This window comes from Anomaloglossus baeobatrachus, chromosome 5 (assembly GCF_048569485.1).
Source record: "Anomaloglossus baeobatrachus isolate aAnoBae1 chromosome 5, aAnoBae1.hap1, whole genome shotgun sequence".
NCBI lineage: Eukaryota > Metazoa > Chordata > Amphibia > Anura > Aromobatidae > Anomaloglossus > Anomaloglossus baeobatrachus.
In genome coordinates, this window is record NC_134357.1 from 396,883,533 (window position 1) to 396,906,508 (window position 22,976).

Here is a 22,976-nt window from a genome sequence, read left to right on the forward strand (position 1 = left end):
CACATCTGCCTTTCTCTTATCTGTGTGTGAGCTATTGTTTACCTATTCTAAAGAGTTGATTGCTCTGTGATTAACATTGATGTTAAGGCCCTGTCACACACAACGAGATCACTAACGAGATCATTGCTGCATCACCATTTCTGTGAGGCAGCAAGGATCTCGCCAGCGATCTCTTTATGTGTGACACCTACCAGTGATCAGGCCCCTGCTATGAGATTGCTATTCATTGCCGAATGGTCCAGACCATTTACTTCAAAGGCGATGTCCTGCTGGGCAGGACACATCTCTGTGTTTGACGCCTACCAACGAACTCCTATACAGTTCACTCATCTTTATACAGGTCGCCCATCTTAACTGCATCGTTAATAAGGTCTGACTGTGTGACATCTCACCAGCCACCTCCCAGTGACTTACCAGCGATCCTTATCAGGTCACATCGTTTTTGGGATCCCTGGTAAGTCTTTAAATGTGATGGAGGCTTTACTCCTCTGCAGTCCAGAGTAGACCTGAACACCCCCTGCTGTGATTTACACCTCACAGTCAATGCACAATCTCTATTGAGAGCTTGATGTGGGTGGGCACAGCTCCTAGCACTGCTACACTCAATTCTGAGATAAAGTCAGAATGGGTGCACACATTAATCTAAGTTAAACATGGTTAGTTTCAGAATCTTTTTGCCTACATTATGGTGCTCTCCAATGAAGTAGCAAAAACCTGGTGACAGGTCCCTGTTAAATGGCTACTTGCTGTCATTTTGATTAAATCACTGTTTTCTCTGCTGCAGATTTAGCAGTTCTCTGAATGTCGAGCTCTGTATAACCCCACAACTGATTGGCAAACATTCTGTGAACACTGTGCATTATTATTATTATTATTATTATTATTATTATTTATGCGCCATTTATTCCATAGCACTTTTACATGTGAAAAGGGGTATATATAATGGGGACAAGTACAATAATCAAACAATACAAGGCACAGACTGGTACAGGATGAGAGAGGTCCCTGCCCGCGAGGGCTCACAGTTTACAGGGGATGGCTGAGGATACAGTAGGTAAGAGTGGAGATCGTTCAATAACATAAATGATAATTAAACAAAACTCACTGGAAGCAATTTCTATGTAGGTATTCTCCAAACCTTCTACTACATAGGTGTGCAAGTAAATGTTACCATCACATTAAGGACATGTTTACCATCTCAGCCCAGGGCCCCAGCCAGATGCCACGCTGGAACCTCTACAGGTGAATTGTGTTCTTTGGGTGGGTCAACCACCCCTCCCAGTTTTTGAGAAATGACAACACTGACTCATTTTTGAAAGCTAATATTTTTTCATAAGAGCAGGTTTTACTGAGGGCTGAGATGATCTCTTCCTCCTTTGGGGGGGATGGATTTTTTACAATATTTCGCAATCAGTGACTTAGTGATAATCAAAATGAAGGCGCATACCACCCTTTCTCTCTCCAGGAGATCCCACATTTTTCGGAATAATAAGGCTAATGGGGGCGATGGGGTGATGTGAGTTCTTGAGAGAGTAAAGATCAGGCGAAAACTGGTCCTCCATATTTCAGTCAAAATTGGGTATTCCCAAAGAGTGTAAAAGAGTCCCCACTGAACCACACCGCCTCCAACAGGCCCTTGAAGCCTTGCGGAACATAAAGCACAACCTTTCCAGAGTATAGTAGCAACAAAGTACAGATTTCATGTATGATTCGTAGTAGGCCATGCATTTGAAATGTTTTACAGCAAAATCAATTTCCTGTTTTAACTCTGCTTCTCATGAAAGAATAGGAACTAATTTGCTAAAATGATCCCTTCCTCCCAACAAAGTGTATATTGGTTTTAAGCCCTTTAGGGAGTTTGCCTTACTTGTTAAGATTAAAACCAGATTCTCATCTATTTTTATTCATGCTATATTGGATGAGCGCAAAAGGTGTTTAATTTGTAGGTATTTGTAAAAGTCACAGTGTATGAATGAGTATGTTTTGCTGAGAAATTGAAAGGAGTGAATTGTTGAACCCCCAACAACTTATAGTAAAGTTTGAAGTGTTAATGCCAAAATAGAGAATAATCAAAGAATAGAAAATGATATGAAAAATATGAAAATCTTTCTTGAAGCATAAAACTACCAAACGTACATAGAAAAATATAGGAGAAAAACATTAAAAAGGGGATGGATGAGTACTAGGATATGGGGGTTGAAAAATATCGCCATGGTGTTAGCAATGTAGAGGAGGTATACGTCTGCCTCTCCTCCCTCACAATATAATACAGTACTATCACCTGCAAAAAGCTGCTGTATAGCGAAACATGCGTTGGGGCGTTCCCCCCTCCTCCTCCCCCCTCTCTGCATCTACTAAAGGTAATTCTGACCTTATACTTCATGGCTTTATTTAGGTTTATGAGACCTACATGCATACACTTGTGGTATTTATTTGATTTCTCTTTTTAGTGGTCAGTTGGATGTCTTCCCAGTGATTCCAACCACCCCCTCCTCTTGGGTCTTTCCATGTTACCTGGGCCATTGTCTTATAAGTGTACTTTTCAATATACCCCTACTTAGAAGCTCCATGTCTGTCCCTTAGAGATATCACTGCATGGGTGTACGGTCACTGTATTATATTGTGAGGGAGGAACGGTGGACGTATACTTCCTCTACATTGCCAACACCATGGCAATATTTTTCACCCCCATATCTTAGTACTCATCCATCCCCTTTTTAATGTTTTTCTCATGTATTTTTCTATGTAAGTTTTGTTAGTTTTATGCTTCAATAAAGATTTTCATATTTTTCATATAATTTTCTATTCTCTGATTATTCTCTATTTTGGTACTTACACTTCAAATTCTACACTTTTACTACTTATTTGGAAGTCTGTACCTCAACCAATGATCATAACATTATGTATCCTAGGTTATAATATTTGGTATAGCCATATTTATTTTGTTCCCCAAAAAACTTGTGTGGCATATCTAAGCCCTTCCGTCCCCATGAAAATACTTCCAAGTTTGGGATCAATAGTTATGTCTCTATCAGTGCTATTCTCGAGAATGTTCCAGCCAGAGATGACAACTTACTATGAAAGGCTATTCAACAATTAATGGTGGACTGTAGAGTTGTCGGGGTCTTGGTGGCGATTTTAGGAGACCGTAACTCAGCACAGATGAGTGCCTTAAGATTTGAGCTGGCAGAGGTATTTGACTCATTTTTCATTTGTCATTTTTCAGCATTCTAGAACCTGTGTGCCCATATTAACAGTTTAAAAAGGTCAAAGTGGTGACAGATTCCCTTTAAAGTTACTGACTCATGATCTAGGGTGAATCTCCATCAACCACATTAAGTGATATTCCTAAATGAGAGAACAACTCTCCATTTGAAACAACTCTTTTTTGAAAAATCAATCAAAATATTCTAGAGATGAAACTGCATTGAAATCACCATTGTATTAACTGCGTGTGTACCCCAGAGAAATAAGAAGACATAATTTTTCCAATACTAACCTTAGCTCTAACCCTAGCGAGGAAAACTAAGGAACAGTTAAAATAAAAAAAAATCAAGTAATGTAATTTAGATAATATCAGAAATGCATAAAAAAATCTGCAACTTCAAAAACTCACCAAATACTCATCGTAGGAACATAGCCTTAATGTAACATTAATAGGAAAGATGTCAGCTGTGACTGATTCTAGATGTAAAATATGCACCTTTAAAAGGAACCTGTAATTTAAAAAAACAAAACACTATTAACCTGAAGATATGGGGTTAATTTACAGGTTAATAGTGCTTTAAAAAGTTACAAAAATTATTTCTTGATTGTGAGAGGAAGCGATCTCCAAGGTATATGATTACTCAAGAAAGGGGATGAGTGAATCTTTATGAAATACAAAAATTCCCCAGCTTTGCCTAATTTCTTTCTAAAAATTACATCAAAGGTACTCCAAAGCCTCCAATTGCCCTGAGAAGACATGTACGACACTTTGGGATCTTCTAGAATTTATCTAATTCCTTTTAAGCTCTTAAAGGGAACCTGTCACTGGATGTTATAATAATAATAATAATCTTTATTTCTATAGCGCCAACATATTCCGCAGCGCTTTTCCATTCAGGAGGATCATATACAAACAAGTAACAGTTATAGAAATACAATATTTAGAGGGAAAAAAAAGAAAAAACACAACCCTGCTTGTGAGAGCTTAAAATCTACAATGAGATGGGGGGGAGAGGCAAGGTGCAAGTGCTTATTTACAATGACAATCCAGCCATCTCACGGAAATGGGGCTAGATAGTGGTTTCCTGGACCAGTGGGCCCGAGCCTTGAGATGCCTTTGGGTGCCATGGAGTTTGATGTGGAGTTATGTTGTGAGAAGTTGTAGAGGAACTATGTGAATCGAATCTGATTAGGGAGTGTGATAGGCCGCCCTAAAAAGATGCGTCTTTAGGGTGCGTCTGAAGCTGAGTAAGTTGTGATTTGTCCTAACTTCTTGGAGTAGAGCGTTCCAGAGGGTTGGTGCAGCTCGGAAGAAGTCTTGGATCCGGGAGTGGGAGGTTCGAATTAGTGTGGATGTTAGTCGAAAGTCGCTTGCAGAGCGTAGAGAACGGGTGGGGTGATAGACAGAGAGGAGGGTGGAGATGTAGGGGGGTACCACACTGTGGAGAGCTTCGTGGGTGAGAACAAGCAGTTTGAATTGGATCCTGTGATATATGGGCAGCCAGTGCAATGACTGGCACAGAGCAGAGGAATCCGAGTAGCGGTTAGCCAGATAGGTGACCCTGGCTGCTGCATTAAGGATGGACTGTAGAGGAGAGAGTCTAGTTAGGGGGAGACCAATTAATAGAGAGTTACAGTAGTCAAGGCGAGAGTGGATCAGGGGCCACGCTGAGGGTTTTTGTCATTTCCATAGTGAGAAAGGGGCGGATTCTAGAGATGTTCTTGAGGTGCAAGCGGCAGGAGCGGGCAAGAGATTGTATGTGGGAGGTGAAGGAGAGATCAGTGTCAAGTATAACACCCAGACAGCGGGCCTGCTGCCTAGGACTTATCGTTGTGCCACACACAGAGAGGGAGATGTCAGGTTGAGGAAGGTTGGAAGATGGAGGGAAAAGAAGAAGTTCAGTTTTGTAAAGGTTAAGTTTCAGATAGAGAGCAGACATGACATTGCAAACTGCAGTCAGGCAGTCACTTGTGTTCTTTGTCATATAGGAAAAAACGGGTTTAATGCCGTGCTAAAGGATCACTGATATCAGTAAGATGAAAATCTTTTTTTTATTTTAGTCAAGCCAACGCGTTTCATAGACAAGGACCGTCTCCTTCTTCAGGGAAAAAAGAAATGGATTTCTTTTTACCCTGAAGAAGGAGACGGTCCTTGTCTCTGAAACGCGTTGGATTGACTAAAATAAAAAAGAGATTTTCATCTTACTGATATCAGTGATCCTTTAGCGCGGCATTAAACCCGTTTTTTCCTATATGACATTTTTCTGCTGTTTCCTGAACGGGGCCGCTGCTGGGACCACACGGACACTCACATGCTGACTAAGGAGTTGTGACTGTCACAACCCGACCAGGTGAGTGTACCTATCCTTACCTCTTGTACGCTTTATACCGGGTAAGACCCTATTGCGCCTTTTGTCTCCCCATTTTAGCACTTGTGTTCTTTAGTACAGCGGGGGTGAGCTCAGGGGATGAGGTGTATAGCTGTGTGTCATCAGCATAAAGATGGTACTGAAAGCCAAATCTGCTGATGTTCATTAAACTTACCTAACAGTCGGTGCAGATCAGACTGGTCGGATGGGTGTCTCCGTTCTCCGGGTCCCACGCCTCCTCTTTCGGCTATCTTTGTCCTTCTGAAGCTAGTGTGGATGACGCGTTCTACGTCATCTACACTAGCTGACAGTGAGGTCCTGCGCCGGCGCCCTTTGATCTACACTAGCTTTAGAAGGAGGACAAAGATGGCTAAAAGAGTAGGCGCGGGACCCGGAGAACGGAGACGCCCATCCAACCAGTATGCTCCGCACCAACTGTTAGGTAAGTATTATGAACATCCGGTGACAGGTTCCCTTTGAATGCAAAAACAGCCTTAGTAATGTAAAGTGACATCAACATATATGGCTAGGGGTAAACAAATAGTTAATGTTTTTCACTGCTGTGCTGTCACACTGTATGTTCAATTTGTTCAGTGTTTAATGGCTTTCTTTTATTATTTTTTATAGCTAAGCTGTGATATTTTCTCACTCTCCAGATTCACCAAAAATGGCTGCTGCATTCCCTGCCTCTGCTTTTATACATGTTATGATAGTCCCTCTTGATTGGCTGTGCTATACCATGTGATAGCTGCAAGGCATTATGGGGAAAGCCTGCTCGACCACCTGATTTTACCCTTCTCTGGCTGCTTTGAACTTCTCTGTCTGGCAATCATTTTAGCCAATTTGGTGAAGTTATTGCAAATTGTTCATTCACCAGGTTCAGCGAATTCCTAAGAATTTTCCAAAAATTCAGTTAGCATCAAATTAATTCACTCATTATCATTACTACTCAACAATGATTCTGCCATATTGGGCATTATCAGCAAAAATATGTAAGATTTCTGGTCAGATTTCGGACAGTTTATTGTGATGCAAACATTGGTAGGACCTTGATAGGATATTGTATGAATAATGAATTTTTAACAATAAATCATTTTTGTTTATTTTTTCAGCCGAAGATGAGAACATAAATATCAACTTAAATCCTTGTCCTACAAACGACAAGATCTGTATCCAAAAAGAACAGGCAAAAGCAAACCAGAACGTAAAGCATAAAATGAAAAAGCACTCTGCGAGCCAAAAAAACTTCAACAATCTTCCTGTCCAAATGGTATGATACTAGTAGACATTATGAGCATTGCTAAGCTGTCCACTGGTTGTGTTATTGCAGCTCAGACCCATGTCCATGGTGCAGAGCTTCAGTACCAGACAACACATATAGACATCTATAGCTCTGTTTTTGGATGTAGGCTTGTTTCCATAATCTTGGACAACCTATTCAATCAAAACATGTCCATGCTATCCATAAGGCTGGACTCACACGAGCGTATGGCATCCGATGTGAGAGCATCGGATGCGATATGCTAATGAGCCCCGGCTCAGGCTCTGCTGCGTGCGTCAGCTGAGTGTCATGCGAGTGTAACCCGATCTTGCGATTGGGTCACAGCTGTGAAGCTGAGGGAGTGCACTGCGGAGGACAGGGAGGGTTTAATCCTCCCATCTCCTCCATTGTCAGCCTTTGCGTATATCGCACTGCACTGGGATAACATCCGAGTGCAGTCCGATGTATCTCTCGCACCCATTCACTTGAATGGGTGCGAGAGATACGGCTGTAGCAGAAAATCGCAGCATGTTGCCCCTTTTCTCGCATCCAGAATCTGGATGAGATAAAAGCTGCCCAACTGCTCTCCCTCATTGCCTAACATTGGTCAGAGTGCAATGCGAGATTTTTTCGCATTGCACTCGTCCGATTTTCACGCTCGTGTGAGCGTACCCTAATGGTGGTGCTTACCTTAAATTGTTGTTCTTCCCAGGGAACGTGCCACACGGCATTGAACATAGCATTAGAAAGATTGGCATCGTTAAGGACCAAGACACAGGAGGACTTTCTAAATTACCCAATTCCAAATTGCGATCGGGATGGAAGCTTCAACCCTAAGCAGGTACATTGATCTTTTTTTCCTCCTGTTCTATAGAGCATGTAGATCACTTTTTAACTTTCATTATATCATCACAGACAGGATAGAGTACAGCCAAGGGCAGATTGAGAGTAGCCAGGGTCTTGAGCCGTTTAGAAGGTGAGGGTGCCCCCAGCCTTGATGTATCATTTGACATGTCACAATATCTCCTTGATAGATCATGGGTAGGTCACATTATTAATGCGCAGGTGCACATCTGCACAAATAAAATGAGAAAGAATATTGTTTCCCTCATGTACAGCGCTATACTTAACATTGCGCTATACATAATAGAGCAGGGGTGGGAAATTCATTTTCCCTAGAGACCACATAAGAGACTGTGACTGAGAGGAAAAGCAAAAGAAAAAACTCCTAAAATTCAATTTTAATATAATCCGATTAAAAGGGAAGGGAATCTTCCAAAACCAATTAAAAAAATCCTTAGAAAATACAACAAGTGTCAATGTTAAAAAAGCCACAAGGGGGGGGGGGGGGAATCTGACCCTCACAATGCCCTATGTTCACCCCTTCCTTGCCGCGGAGGTCGACGCCCTAAGAGCCTGCGCAGTTGGCGCCCCCGCTCTACGTCGACTCTCCCTCCTGGCCCTATACTGGCCCTAGGAGCTGTGAGGTGATGGTACTGTGAAGGATTCACACATTCAAATGAACCAATTTTTAAGATCAAATATAGATAATATCAATAACCTATGTCCAATGTAATTAATTGGAAACATATATGGGCACAATGACCCAGAGTCCACTCAATAAACTCCAGTGGTCCTTAAACGAAACCAACCGACGCGTTTCCCCTCATCAGTCTGAGGTTCTTCAGGAGTGGAAGGAAAAATAGTTCATAGAACAAAGGGGTTAATGAATGTAGGTGGTCCCAAAGAAGCAACGATACAATCAAAGTGATGCTAGAGTCTGCACTAAGAACAAACGGTGGGGCTGTACGTTATAATTCAATAAGCCTCCAACCGTGTAATACAAATACCCTGACTGTTACCAGGTGGCAGGGATTAAGCACACATGCAAATGCATACACTTGTAAATATAGACTCCAACCACACAAGGCCTGGTTAGAACCAAGGCTTTAACCACTTATCTCATAGGCCTCGGTGTCCACCAGAAGAGGGACCTTCCTCAAGGGATTCCCCAAATATAACACGGACCCAGCGTCTCCAGAGTAGCGATAATCAACTCCCTCCAGTCCTCATCCTATAGCCCAGATATGGCCCGCAACAATGAGGATGTAGGTTCAAGGGGCAGAAGAGCCGCCCCCCTATGAATCACCTTTTAAGAACACCTCTCTCACACAAAAGCACCTGCGCCAAGTTGTGGTTTAATTAATTAACCCCTCCATACCTATCCGTCCAGATAGCATGTCCAGCAACAGGGTACCCGTACCTCAGTTGTGCCGCTTCCGCATCCTGATGGGGAGCGATCACGTGATCGGGTAATCCCGACCCTACGTCACCGCGCATGCGCACCAGCCGCAGATGGTCAGAGCCTTCCCATGCGTCACTTCCGCATCAGCATGTGACGCGGTCACGTGATCGGGAATTCCCCGATGACGCGGCCCTGCGCCTGCGCGCCGTTCTTTGTCCTCTCTGGAATGCAACCAAGGGGAAAATCAAATAATTATAGGGCATCCCAGGGCAACGCATAGAGTTCCCCAGTGCAGGGGGAGAAGCAGGGTGTTAAGCCTGCTTTACACGGTACGACCGATTGTGCGATTTCACAATCGATCGTACCCGCCCCCGTCCTTTTTGCTTCACGGGCAAATCGCTGCCCGTGTCGCACAAAGTTACTAAACCCCGTCACACATACTTACCTCTCGTGCGACCTCGCTGTGGGCAGCGAACGTCCACTTCCTGGAGTGGGAGGGACGTTCGGCGTCACAGCGACGTCACACGGGCGCCGGCCAATAGAAGCGGAGGGGCGGAGATGAGCGGGACGTAAACATCCCGCCCACCTCCTTCCTTCCACATAGAGACGGCGGCGGCCGCGGGAGGCAGGTGAGCTGCTCATCGTTCCCGTGGTGTCACATGGAGCGACGTGTGCTACCACGGAAACGATGGTCAACTAAAGTCAACGATATTATGGAACCTAACGAGCAGTACCCGACTCACGATTTGTGAGCGATACTGCGTCGCTAGGAGGTGTCACACAGGCCGGCATCGCCAGTGATGCCGGATGTGCGTCACAAAAACCGTGACCCCGACGATCTATCGCACGATAGATTGCCTGGTGTAAAGCAGGCTTTAGAGTGGGCAAATACGAGGAAAAAACAGTCATTAGGGCACATTTGATAAACGGGACCCAGTATTCAGAGGGGTGCAAATTGGAGCAGGTATAAGGGTGTGTGAGAGAATGGAGATAATTGGGATCCGTTAACCCTGATACAACATTACTTCAATAACAGAAGGGGAGGATAAAACCTGATATCCAGGTAGATAGAAATAGCCAAATCCTTTACGGAGCAATGGGCATAGCAGAACCAAGGGTTATGCAAATCAGGCAAAGCAGTAAAACAGAAAAAGAGGGGGACACCTTAAAATAGAAAATTCCAAAAACATCCTTAGTTTTTTATGGCAAAAAAACACACAAAAACACAAACCAGGAGGGAAAATCTAAATGAAACACCCAAAATGTAGCTGTTCATTGAGGTCGGATGGATTCACAGTGCGCATCCTATGAATCCACCTGGCCTCCCTCTGCAGGATACGTCTATCCCAGTTCCCACCCCTGTCCGGTGGGGGGACCACCTCAATGACATTAAAGGCAAAACAGTCCAGGTCACCCCCATGCTCCATCCTAACATGTCTCGAAATGGGAGTATCCCTGGCGTTTCCTATGTCCCCAAGATGGTCTCCTATCCGCTTTTTAAATTCACGTTTAGTCTTCCCTATGTACTCCTTCCTGCAGTCACATTTGAAGAAGTAGATAACACCAGCCGTGGTGCAGTTGGCAAACTGTCTATTGAAATAAATTCTCCCTGTTATTTCACTAAGGAAACAGTCTCCTCGTTTCACATATTTACAGAAAATGCACTTCCCACATCTGAAGGTGCCTACTCTCCTAGTATCCAGCCAAGTCGATCTGGATGGAGAGGAATAGCTACTATGGACCAACCTGTCACGAATAGTTTTACCTCTTCTAAAAGTGATGGAAGGAGAAGGGGGTATCGAGCCCGCAATGTCCGGGTCGGCTTTCAGAATGTCCCAGTATTTTGCAATGATCCTCCGTACATCATCCGACCGATCATCAAAGTCCCCAATAATCCTCATCACTTGGTTCGCATCCCTTGACCTCGTATGTAGAGTGGCACTCCTCGGTGTTGCCTCCGCACTTTTATATGCTGCACTAAGAACATGCTCTGGATAGCCCCTATGGAGAAACCTCCTTTTAAGGTCTCCCGCCTGATGGTAAAAGTCGATATCAAAAGAACAGTTCCTTCTCATTCGGAGATACTGCCCTCTGGGTATCCCTTTCCTCAAGCTAAGAGGATGATGGCTCTGCCAGTAGAGGAAGCTATTTGTTGATGTTTGTTTTCGGAACGTCTTAGTCTGGAGTTGTCCCTGAACACCTCTAAAAACGGAAATATCCAAGAAATCAATTTTATCCTTTTTAAAGTCTGAGGTAAACCTCAGACCCAGACTGTTCTTGTTAAGATCGTCCACAAACCTCTTAAACTCTCCCTCTCCACCTGACCATAATAACAGCACATCATCGATGTAACGCCCCCAGAATGTTATATGGGGGCTCCACCATGATGTCTCCTCCCCGAAAACGATGGTATCCTCCCACCAGCCCAGGTAGAGGTTAGCATATGTGGGAGCACATGGGCTCCCCATTGCTGTACCCCTGAGCTGGTGGAAGAACCTCCCATCGAATCGGAAAATATTATGCTTGAGTATAAAGTTCAGAAGGACACCAATAAATTTATTATGTGCAGCAAATTGTGTGCCCCTTGTGCTGAGAAAATGTTCAACTGCAGCTAATCCCAGGTCGTGTGGGATGCAACTATAGAGGGTCTCCACGTCAATCGAGGCGAAGGAGACATTTTCCTCAATCACCACATCCTCCAATTTCAAAAGTAAATCCGAGGTGTCTCGCAGGAATGAAGGTAATGCTGTGACAAAGTTTCTCAGTACCCTGTCCACGTAGATGCTGCTATTTTGTGTAAAGGAGTCGACCCCCGACACTATCGGTCGTCCACGTAGGGGGTCCAACCCCTTATGCACCTTAGGCAGGGAATAAAAAACCGGTAGCACTGGGAACTTTGAATACATAAAATCCATCTTGTTCTTAGAGATAAGTTTCTGATCAAGGGCATCCTCAAGGAGTGAATAAAGTTCCTGGTTAAATCCCATAGTTGGATCCCTCCTAATAACTCCATATGTGTCTCTGTTATCCAAGATGTCCAGACACATCTTTTTATACTATGGGGAGATAAGGTATGCACACCAGTGACTATGTAAGGGGAATACATGAAATAGCAGAAACTGCTGTGTGAATACTGACTTGAAAAATCCAATAGCTATATGCAAGAGTGAAAATGTGAAAAATGGAATCTGCATTACTGCCATGAACATATGAATCAAGAGAAATTTAGCTACTGAATTGATCAATGCAATAGAGCCCCAACACTACGTCAAAGTATTTCTCTACGTTGGGGTCCCTAGCTTATGTGTGTCCTCTCATGCAGTTAAAAAACTTACCGTGTATGGGAAGCTGAGACCCAGGCCATATACATCTTTTTAAACTAGCTGTGGGTCATGACAACCAAGTTGCCGCCCTTGTCTGATGGCTTGATGAGAATTGCATCATCCTTCATCAGAATGTCTAGTGCTTCCCTCTCCTCCACCCCAAGATTCCCCTGGGGTGTCCGTCCCCTTTTCCTTAGGTGACCAAGCTCATCTGACACCAACTTGGTGAAAATGTCAATGCTATTAACCTCCGAACTCGGTGGCATCTTCTGACTCTTAGGTCTTAACTCTGTGAAGGGTCCATGTCCCGGAACCGAGAGGTTCTCACTCAGGAGACCACTCAGAGTTCTAAAGTCCGGGAGGTCCTCCTCAGCTAAACCCAGTCTCAAGCATTCCTGCTTGTCATGGCGATTAAAGATGCGCTTCCACTTAAGCTTTCGGGAAAAGAGGTTAATGTCCTTTATCCATCCAAACTCATCAAATGAGTTTGTAGGGACAAAAGAAAGTCCCTTTGTAAGGACTTGGCACTCATAGGGGGTGAGGACACGGGGAGTTAGATTAATGATGCAATTCTCATCTCTATGGCTCATCTGCGGTTCACCCTCATAGGGTTGTTTCTCAAATTGTAAAAATTCTGATGAGTCCTCTGCTCTAAAAAAGATGCAGAGGCTCCCACAGCAGAGGAGGATGAGGAAGGTGTATGGGAGGCAGGGAAAGGAGGAGGGTCTACTCTTTGACCCATGTTTTTCTTTATAAATTTCCCCCATTTCCCTTTCCTAGAAGGACCGCTACTTTGGTAGCTTGACTTCAGTCTGGCCCCCCTCTCAATATCTGCTAAGGCCGTTTTGGACCTTTCCGTGTGAGATGTATCCGTGTCCGATGTAGATATATCTCTAGGGCCCTCACCAGGATCACCCTGCAGGATAGGATACCCCCTCCCTTCCTTGAACTCTAATACGTCCCTGCTAAACTGCTTCTGTTTACGGTCCTTGATGGAGTTTTGGAACTTTTCTATAGCAAACTGTAAGGCGGCCTCTTTCCTTGGGAAATCTACCTCAGCCCTAAATTTGAGTGCCTCCTCCGTCAGGGTGGTTAGTCTCCTTGAGGTATAATCAAATATGCTCCTTTCCTCCTTTAGGAGCACCCCCATCAATCTAAGGGAACTCTCGGTCAATTCCTTTTCCCAAGCGGTCAGCAGTTCCGGGGACCTGGAGCGTTTGGAGGGAATTAGATTTATTCTTAAACCCCTGGGAACCACTTTGTTCTTAATATAGTTCTCCAGCGATTGTATCTCCCACCAGGATTTTAAGTTGTCTTTATAACAGCCTGTAAGTTCCTGGAAAATATTTCTAAGATTCGAGGCTCTTGGGGTGTCGGAGTTGTTAACACAGTCAGAAAAGGCGTCCCTTGCATCTAATGCCCACTGCTCCCGATTTACAGGCCCTGATAAGAATCCTGCCATCAGAAGAGCTTAGTATTCATAAATCAATAGTTAGAAGTGCAATCATGGAAAAACAAAAGAAAAAACTCCTAAAATTCAATTTTAATATAATCCGATTAAAAGGGAAGGGAATCTTCCAAAACCAATTAAAAAAATCCTTAGAAAATACAACAAGTGTCAATGTTAAAAAAGCCACAAGGGGGGGGAGGGAATCTGACCCTCACAATGCCCTATATTCACCCCTTCCTTGCCGCGGAGGTCGACGCCCTAAGAGCCTGCGCAGTTGGCGGCCCCGCTCTATGTCGACTCGCCCTCCTGGCCCTATACTGGCCCTAGGAGCTGTGAGGTGATGGTACTGTGAAGGATTCACACATTCAAATGAACCAATTTTTAAGATCAAATATAGATAATATCAATAACCTATGTCCAATGTAATTAATTGGAAACATATACGGGCACAATGACCCAGAGTCCACTCAATAAACTCCAGTGGTCCTTAAACGAAACCACCCGACGCGTTTCCCCTCATCAGTCTGAGGTTCTTCAGGAGTGGAAGGAAAAATAGTTCATAGAACAAAGGGGTTAATGAATGTAGGTGGTCCCAAAGAAGCAACGATACAATCAAAGTGATGCTAGAGTCTGCACTAAGAACAAACGGTGGGGCTGTACGTTATAATTCAATAAGCCTCCAACGGTGTAATACAAATACCCTGACTGTTACCAGGTGGCAGGGATTAAGCACACATGCAAATGCATACACTTGTAAATATAGACTCCAACCACACAAGGCCTGGTTAGAACCAAGGCTTTAACCACTTATCTCATAGGCCTCGGTGTCCACCAGAAGAGGGACCTTCCTCAAGGGATTCCCCAAATATAACACGGACCCAGCGTCTCCAGAGTAGCGATAATCAACTCCCTCCAGTCCTCATCCTATAGCCCAGATATGGCCCGCAACAATGAGGATGTAGGTTCAAGGGGCAGAAGAGCCGCCCCCCTATGAATCACCTTTTAAGAACACCTCTCTCACACAAAAGCACCTGCGCCAAGTTGTGGATTAATTAATTAACCCCTCCATACCTATGCGTCCAGATAGCATGTCCAGCAACAGGGTACCCGTACCTCAGTTGTGCCGCTTCCGCATCCTGATGGGGAGCGATCACGTGATCAGATAATCCCGACCCTACGTCACCGCGCATGCGCACCAGCCGCGTTCCACTCTGAACCGCAGATGGTCAGAGCCTTCCCATGCGTCACTTCCGCATCAGCATGTGACGAGGTCACGTGATCGGGAATTCCCCGATGACGCGGCCCTGCGCCTGCGCGCCGTTCTTTGTCCTCTATGGAATGCAACCAAGGGGAAAATCAAATAATTATAGGGCATCCCAGGGCAACGCATAGAGTTCCCCAGTGCAGGGGGAGAAGCAGGGTGTTAGAGTGGGCATTTCTTGCCCGTGTCGCACAATGTTGTAACCCCCATCACATGTACTTACCTTCCAAACGACCTCGCTGTGGGCGGCGAACATCCACTTCCTGAAGGGGGAGGGACGTTCGGCGTCACAGCGACGTCACACAGTGGGTGGCCAATAGAAGCGGAGGGGCAGAGATGAGCGGGACGTAAACATCCCGCCCACCTCCTTCCTTCAGCATTGCCGGCGGGACGCAGGTAAGCTGCAGTTCATCATTCCCGGGGTGTCACACAGAGCGATGTGTGCTATCCCGGGTACGATGAACAACAGGACATGCGATTTTTAGAAAATGAGCGACGTGTCAGCGATGAACGAGAAGGTGAGTATTTCTGCTCGTTCATAGCTGTCACACGCTACGATATCACTAACGAGGCCGGATGTGCGTCACTTACAACGTGACCCCGCCGACATCTCGTTAGATATATCGTAGCGTGTAAAGCCCGCTTAAGACAGGAAGCAGGGGACTTCATTTTAAAGCACCGCTCCAGCAATGAAATAAAAACAACAAACAAACACTGGAGTGGTGGTGTTTTAAATTGCCAGTTCGGTTAACCAAATTTAATTTAAATAATTTTTTTGGGTTGCATACATTCATATGGGGATTCCAGCTTGTAGGACCTCTAAGATGACAAATTATTTAGAAGATCATTTTGGAAGTAATATAATTAAAAAGAAGATAGAAATATAACAGGCTGCTTGATGTCCTATTGGTCACAGCAAGAAAACTAAGTACACCTATGAGTAGCCCAAATAAGCTGGTCAGAAGAAACACACAGAACTTAGCTGTTACCACAATTTTCAGCAACATCAATACCTTTTAGGTGAACTGTCATTGTCAAGCAGAGAAAGGGTGTTTATTAGGGATGATCGAATATCACAAATATTCGGCAATATTCGGCTTCGCGAATATCTGACGAATACTTTGATGTGCAATGTAAGTCTATGGGAAGCCTGAATAGTTGCTATTCGGCAACTATTTGGGTTTCCCGTAGACTTACATTACGCATCGAATATTCGCAAATCGTCGAATAGTGGCGACCTATTTGGCGAATATGGGCGTTGCCGAATATTTGCAGTATTCGATCATCCCTAGTGTTTATATATTTTACAGAGATAATGCCTGCACCACCCAGCGCTGCCTGCATTGCTGCCTACTCTGTTATAGGTGTGGCAGAAGAGTAAGTACAACGGCGCTCAGCCACACAGGCAGACATCGCTGGAGTAGGGTCAGGTAAGGATGTAAAGCTATAGATGGAACTAAGGTAGAGTAAAAAGGGAAATATAAACATTTAACTTCTTACGAATGACATGACTCTTTCCTTTTTCTCCTAGTGCCACCCAGCTCTTGATGGACAACGTGGAAAATGTTGGTGTGTTAATCGGCGATCTGGAGTTCCGCTGCCGGTGTCTTATGATCCTAATCATGATCCAGACTGTCAACTGACCTCAGAACACATCAGAAAATAAAGCTCAGGGAAGCTTCTCTACTGAAATCCAGCTGCCTACATTACTCGAAGAAAAGAGATCGAGCACAAAGTGGGGGCACATGGAGTCTTCTTAATGTCGTATGTAAACAGACTATATCACTCATTCTTGCCCGAAGATCTACAGCCTTTTGAAGAAAACAATCCAGATGAGTTGAAGTTAAATCTAGCAGGAAAGTTGGCATACTATGTGGGTGGGCTTTAAGGGGATTTGCAGGTGGCAAGAAAGGACATTATATAGTTTTTTTTCTATTTAATAATCATAGGTAAGGAGGAAGCTTAGGGGTTAAGTATGTGCGGTAGAGTTTAGTGCATTCAAAAAAATTAGCTTGTGCAACATTATAAGTTGTGTAGAAGACTTGTGAAAATATAGAAGGTATAGTATGATGAGGTTGTGTTTGATCTGTTTGTTCTTACATGATTTGTGGAATTTCGAAAGTGAAATTGGTGATTTATTCCATAAAAGAATTCAAGCCCAAATAACAGGACATATTAAAACTTGCCTTAGACCCAATGTTTTTCTCAAAATAGCCTAAAAACATGAATTGATGGCAATCTACATCGGCCACTCTTCTTTATGGTTCAGTTCATAGGACAGTCCTTCAAAAAGATGGGTCTGTGGGCTTATTTGCAGTGTCATTGTGACTGGCACTTTGCATCACAGGAGTCGTACTGACCTGGGAGAGAATGAGCATCGCTGTAAAGGCTGATTAGTTAGCGATAAAGGGAATCTGTTAATGGAGTCAAGTTTCCTTAACCACGGGCCCCAAATAACAGGAACACGTTCCCTTTTATGCTCAATTGTTGGTTGATATCGGGAGTAAGAACCAAAATGGCAGCTCCGTGCTGGCTTCTTCCCATCTGGCTAGGATTAGTTGAGTTTAGCTAAGCCGGGCAGATAGAGGATGGCGCGAGCTGCCCTCTAGACTTTTCCCGTTTCCAGTTTTCTTATAATCTGTGAAGTAGCACCGTGTTTTAGTGTATATCATAGCTGTCTGTAAATCGTTATGGGAATTGTAGTTCAGTTTCACTTTTGTCACTTATGTAGTCATGAGTCTGGAAATTTCACTAGGAGCTAAAAGTTCCTTTTTTTTATCCCAGAAAGCCCCTTTAAAAACATGTTCCATAATAATCATGACATATTGGCAAATATAGTCTCCCCAAATAAAATGTATAGTGTATGTGCTTTCCCTTGGTTTCAATTGGAGCCATTCTGCTTTAGTAGTGGCTTTTACAAATCAAGCATGCATACAAATGGATGGATCTGCATAGTGAGTGTCATTGTTTCCTCAGGGCGGTAAATCCACATGTGCTCAGTTCTCCTCGCTGCACGGCCAGCAGCAGAGCAGATGCAAGGCGCTTGCGGGAAATGTAGTCTCCCCTAAGCAAAATATGGTCACCTATGTCGTACAGCGGGGCGCCCAATTTAACTGTGTGACTAGAGAAAGAAGATGTAGCAAAAGGAAAGTAATGTTGTAAAGTCCTGTTTCCATAGTTCCCCTGTAAATAGAAAGATGTCTTTTAAGGACTATTTCTCAGAAATTTACTTTAAAACACAAAATTTAATCCAATATATATCAGTTTTCTGTAAACCCCTTAACTCCCTTTAGTGGTAGATTAATTAGTAATTCAGCAAATGTCCTTAAAGGGGTTATCCACTACTGGGACAATCCATTCTCATTCCATAGGTCCCCCCCCCAGTAAAATAATAAAACCTATACTCGCATGCAATACTGGCACTGTTTCAGCAGTGCCGCGGCTCGCGGTGCCAAGGCACACGCGGGGTTGTGACATCACCCGAGCCCCACGTCCAATCATCGCCCGCTTCTGTTTCCCCGCCTTCTCACCAAACGAGTTAATCAACAGGAAGTGAGCACTGTGGCTGTGCTCACTTCCTGTTTAACTGCTCATTTGGTTTGAAGGTGGGGAGAATGAAGCTGGTGCTGATTGGATGCAGGGCTCATGAGATGTCACAGCCCCAGCAGCACAAGCCCCAGCACAGCGGGAACGGCGCCTGTACGGGATGTGAGTATAGGATTTATTATTTTACCTGGAAGAAACGTGTGGAATCAGAAGTCTTTGTCCTAGTAATGGACATCCCTTTTAAGATATGGCTGTATATGGGGCAGAAAGATTTGGAGCTTTCTAACAGAATAACTATAAAGATGTAATTAAAATGTTCAGAGGTAGACATTGATTATGGAATTACACTACTCACTAGGTGACAAATTAAACTTAGACTGCGCACCCATGATCAGTATTTGCAGCATTTTGGGTGCAGTGTGATTTTGCTGCATCCAAAACGTTGCATTGTACAGTACAAGCAGAGTGGATGGAATTTCTAAAAATCCCGTGCCCTCTGTACGTGTACTGCCCACAGTGGAAACTGACCTGCGGTGTGGCTTTCCAAGCCACAAGCATGTTAATTCTTTGCTGCGGAGCCGCAAGCGTTCACATGTGAGAACACATGTGAGAGACCCCAGCGCCCCAAACCCTGATCATGGGCATGTACAGCGGCGGTCTCATGCGTTCTCCTGCAAAAACTCGCAGCCCCACAGGTCAGTACCCGCCATGTCCAGGATGCAGCGGGCCCTGATCATCGGCACGTACCCTTACTACTCCATTTACTATTCTTTATGGACTTCTAAATGCTATGGGATATTACACCATCAGAGTGATTGATTACACAGTTTGCCCCTTTAGTTAAAAGGGTTGTCTGCAACTTTTAAATACTTTATTTATGGGTGCTGGGTAGTGAGGCCTCGACAGAATGTCATGGCTGTAGGCGATCAGGGCCGTTAATTGGCTACAGTTGATGGTTCCCATCCATTTGATGGCTCTTGCCGGAAGAGGAGGACAGGAGATCAGAGGTCGAGCAGAATGGAGGAGCTGCGCCAATCTAGTAGATGTCTTTTTTGCCACCATTGGTCAGTTAAGAAAGTCTTTAAAAGTAGCAAATAACCCCTTTAATAATGCACTTACAGACTTTCCAGCTGTATTATATAAAGCACACATTATATGTTTCTTATATAAGCTACTGTTCATATTTGCAGTGAAAAGAAAGTAATGCAAATTGCATCAGGAATAGACTTGCACAGTGTAATAAAAAATGTATCATGTTTGATTTTTATTCTTATCAATTGCAATGAGCCCAGAGGAATTGTATAATGCTTGTTTAGAGAGGAGTGACTCTATGTGACCAGTTAGTAATTTAACAATAATTTCATTCACCAGCAATCAAGATTCAATCGGTGAATAGATTGTATGAATTTGAAATTTGTGTTTAGTTGTCTGATCAATCATCTCTCCATTGTGCCATGCTGGGGACTGGTGGACCATTAATCAACTGACGAATTTATTGGTTCATTCATCTCTATTGGGTAGAAAGTAAAAGCTAACTTAAAGAAAACATCCACCAATAAAAAGAGTTTGTCAATTCTCTTTTTAGGTTAAAAATTCTGTGCTGATATTTTTTTATACATATTTTTATAGTGGTTGGAGATTCATTTTTCTCATCCACTTTAAAGAGAACCAACCACCATGATTTTGCTATATAAACTAAAGGCAGTGACATACAGGCACTAAGATGCTGAATCCAAGCATGCACCGGACTCTGGCGCCATTTTAATGAAGACAGAATTACGGTGGCAATGCGCATGCGCCGCCAACAACAGCAATGGCGGTGCAGCGCGATATTCAAATAAACAAAAAGGGGGTAAGCCAGGAGGATACCGGAGGAGCAATAAACGAGAGGACCCGACAAACAAAAGCCCGCACCCGTTGCACACATCAAAGTGCAGTGCATTCCTGCAACTTTGATTAAAGATATTTCATCAACCAAGCATCCCATCTTTCTTCAATAGGTATGCCTGGATTCAGCAACTGTTTAATGGGGTGTAAAATTATTTAGTAAAATAGACATGTCAACATAGACATTTATGCAGAGAAAAAGAGACTTTCCTTCAGAAAAATGGAGTGTTGATGGCTATAAAATGATATATAGCAAAAACATTCCTAGAACTATGACCATAGTGTATGCCAGAAACGCGTAAGGTTTTATCCCCATTAAGGATCCTCCTGTTTTTCAACAAATTTCTAATAAAAAGATAAATTTTACGGATGGAAGTGCCCCAAAAGCCTTTTTTCTTCAATGGTTCTACAATAAAATGGCACCTTATATCTATATACATATAAATAAATAAGTATAGCTATGTATAGCTATATATAGTGTGAAAAATAAGTATTTGATACACTTCCAATTTTGCAAGTTTTCCCACCTACAAAGAATGGAGAGGTCGGTAATTTTTAACGTAGGTACACTTAAACTGTGACAGACAGAATTCCCCCGAAAAATCCAGAAAATCACATTGTATGATTTGTAAATAATTAATTTTCAGACGTTTCCTGTAGTTCTTGACCAAGTTTGTACACACTGCAGCAAGGATTTTGTCCCACTCCTTCATACAGATCTTCTCCAGATCCTTCAGATTTTGGGGCTGTCACTGGACAACATTGAATTTCAGCTCCCTCCAAAGATTTGCTATTGGGTTCAGGTCTGGAGACTGGTTAAGCCACTCCAGGACCTTGAAATGCTTCTTATGGAAACAATCCTTAGTTGCCGTGGCTGTATGTTTTGGGTCACTGTCATGGTGAAAGACCCAGCCACGACCCATCTTCAATGCTCTTACTTGAGGGAAGGAGGTTTTTGGCCAAAATCTCGGGATACATGACCTCATCCATCCTCCCTTTAATACGGTTCAGTCATGAAAGTATGATGTTTCCACCCCCATGCTTACAGTGGGACAGTATTCTTGGGATTATGCTCATCCTTCTTCTTCCTCCAAACATAGCAAGTGGAGTTGATACCAAAAAGTTCTATTTTGGTCTTATCTGACTACATGACCTTCTCCCATGCCTCATCTGGATCATCCAGATGGTCATTTGCAAACATCAGACGGACCTGGATATGTGCTGGCATGAGCAGAGAGACCTTGCGTGCCTTGCAGGTGTTTAACACTAGAACTACTGAGGTAGTCATTTTGACTACTTTGCACCATGTATTTCTATATAGGTGTCACGAGTCCAGTAGTTCTAGTGTTAATGCATGACGGTGTAGTGTGTTATTAACTGTAATCTTTGTCACTGTGGTCTCAGTTCTCTTTAGATCATTGACCAGGTCCTCCCATGTATTTCTGGGCTGATTCCTGACCTTTCTCCGAATCATCCTTACCCCAGGAGGTGAGATCTTGCATGGAGCCCTAAAGAGAATAAGATTGACAGTTAATTTTTGTTCTTCCGTTTTCTAATAATTGCACAAACAGTTGTTGCTTTCTCAACAAGCTGCTTGCCTATTTTTTTTTCGGGGGCGGGGGGGAGGCACTCTATCTGTCACAGTTGAAGTGAACCTACGACAAAAATTACAGACTTCTCCACTCTTCGTAGGTGGGAAAACTTGCAACATCGCCAGCGTATCATATACTTATTTTACCCATTATGTATATATGTATAGCATATATAATATATATATAAAATATATTTATATATATATATATCTATGTATATCCTCTCACTTTCATTTTGACTACAAAAACCAAGCCAGTGTTTAAAGGTGGACAAATATTTTAAGTATTTTCTGTGTATTTTTCAGTCTTATAGTAGACTTTGGTAGTTTAATCTTTATTTTTATTTGTTTTAATGACATGCTATTTTGTAAATTTTTTTTTATCTCGTACCCAATTATGCATCTGCTTAATTTTCACATAACAAAACTGTCTTCTCCACCAATGAAAGTTGAAGACATTTGCCAGAAGAGGGGAAACGTCAAGACAAGGGTTAATATTGGCCTTTAATACGATGTAGCATATTTTACATATCTATTTTGTGTGAAAGCTGATGTAAAAAAAATAAAAAACACTGATGTTTCCATACCAGTCTCTGTGATTGTGATCTCTGTACATCACAATATGTATGGATGGTAGACAAAATATTTTATTACAAAGTTCCCTGTTGGATTCGTTCTTAACTCCCTTAAAGAAAAAGATGAAGACATCGGAGATTGAGTATGAGATTAGGGGCAGGGTACTAAGATATAAAGCACCACTCTAGCAGTGAAGTAAAAGCATAAAAAATAAAAAAACTTTATGTTCTTTAAAAGTGGGAGGTATGGTTTAAGTTGTA

The 22,976-nt window shown here is 43.2% G+C and overlaps 1 protein-coding gene across 1 annotated transcript in view; it reads left to right on the plus strand.

The window, feature by feature from the left end:
- IGFBP4 (insulin like growth factor binding protein 4) overlaps positions 1-22,726 on the plus strand; it is a 76,137-nt gene extending 53,411 nt beyond the window's left edge. The window contains exons 2-4 of the mRNA XM_075350157.1: positions 6,689-6,846; positions 7,550-7,678; positions 16,648-22,726. Of these exons, the coding sequence (XP_075206272.1) occupies positions 6,689-6,846; positions 7,550-7,678; positions 16,648-16,782 (422 nt within the window). The 3' untranslated portion in view covers positions 16,783-22,726. The remainder of the gene's footprint in view (positions 1-6,688; positions 6,847-7,549; positions 7,679-16,647) is intronic.
- The last annotated feature ends 250 nt before the right edge of the window (positions 22,727-22,976 follow it).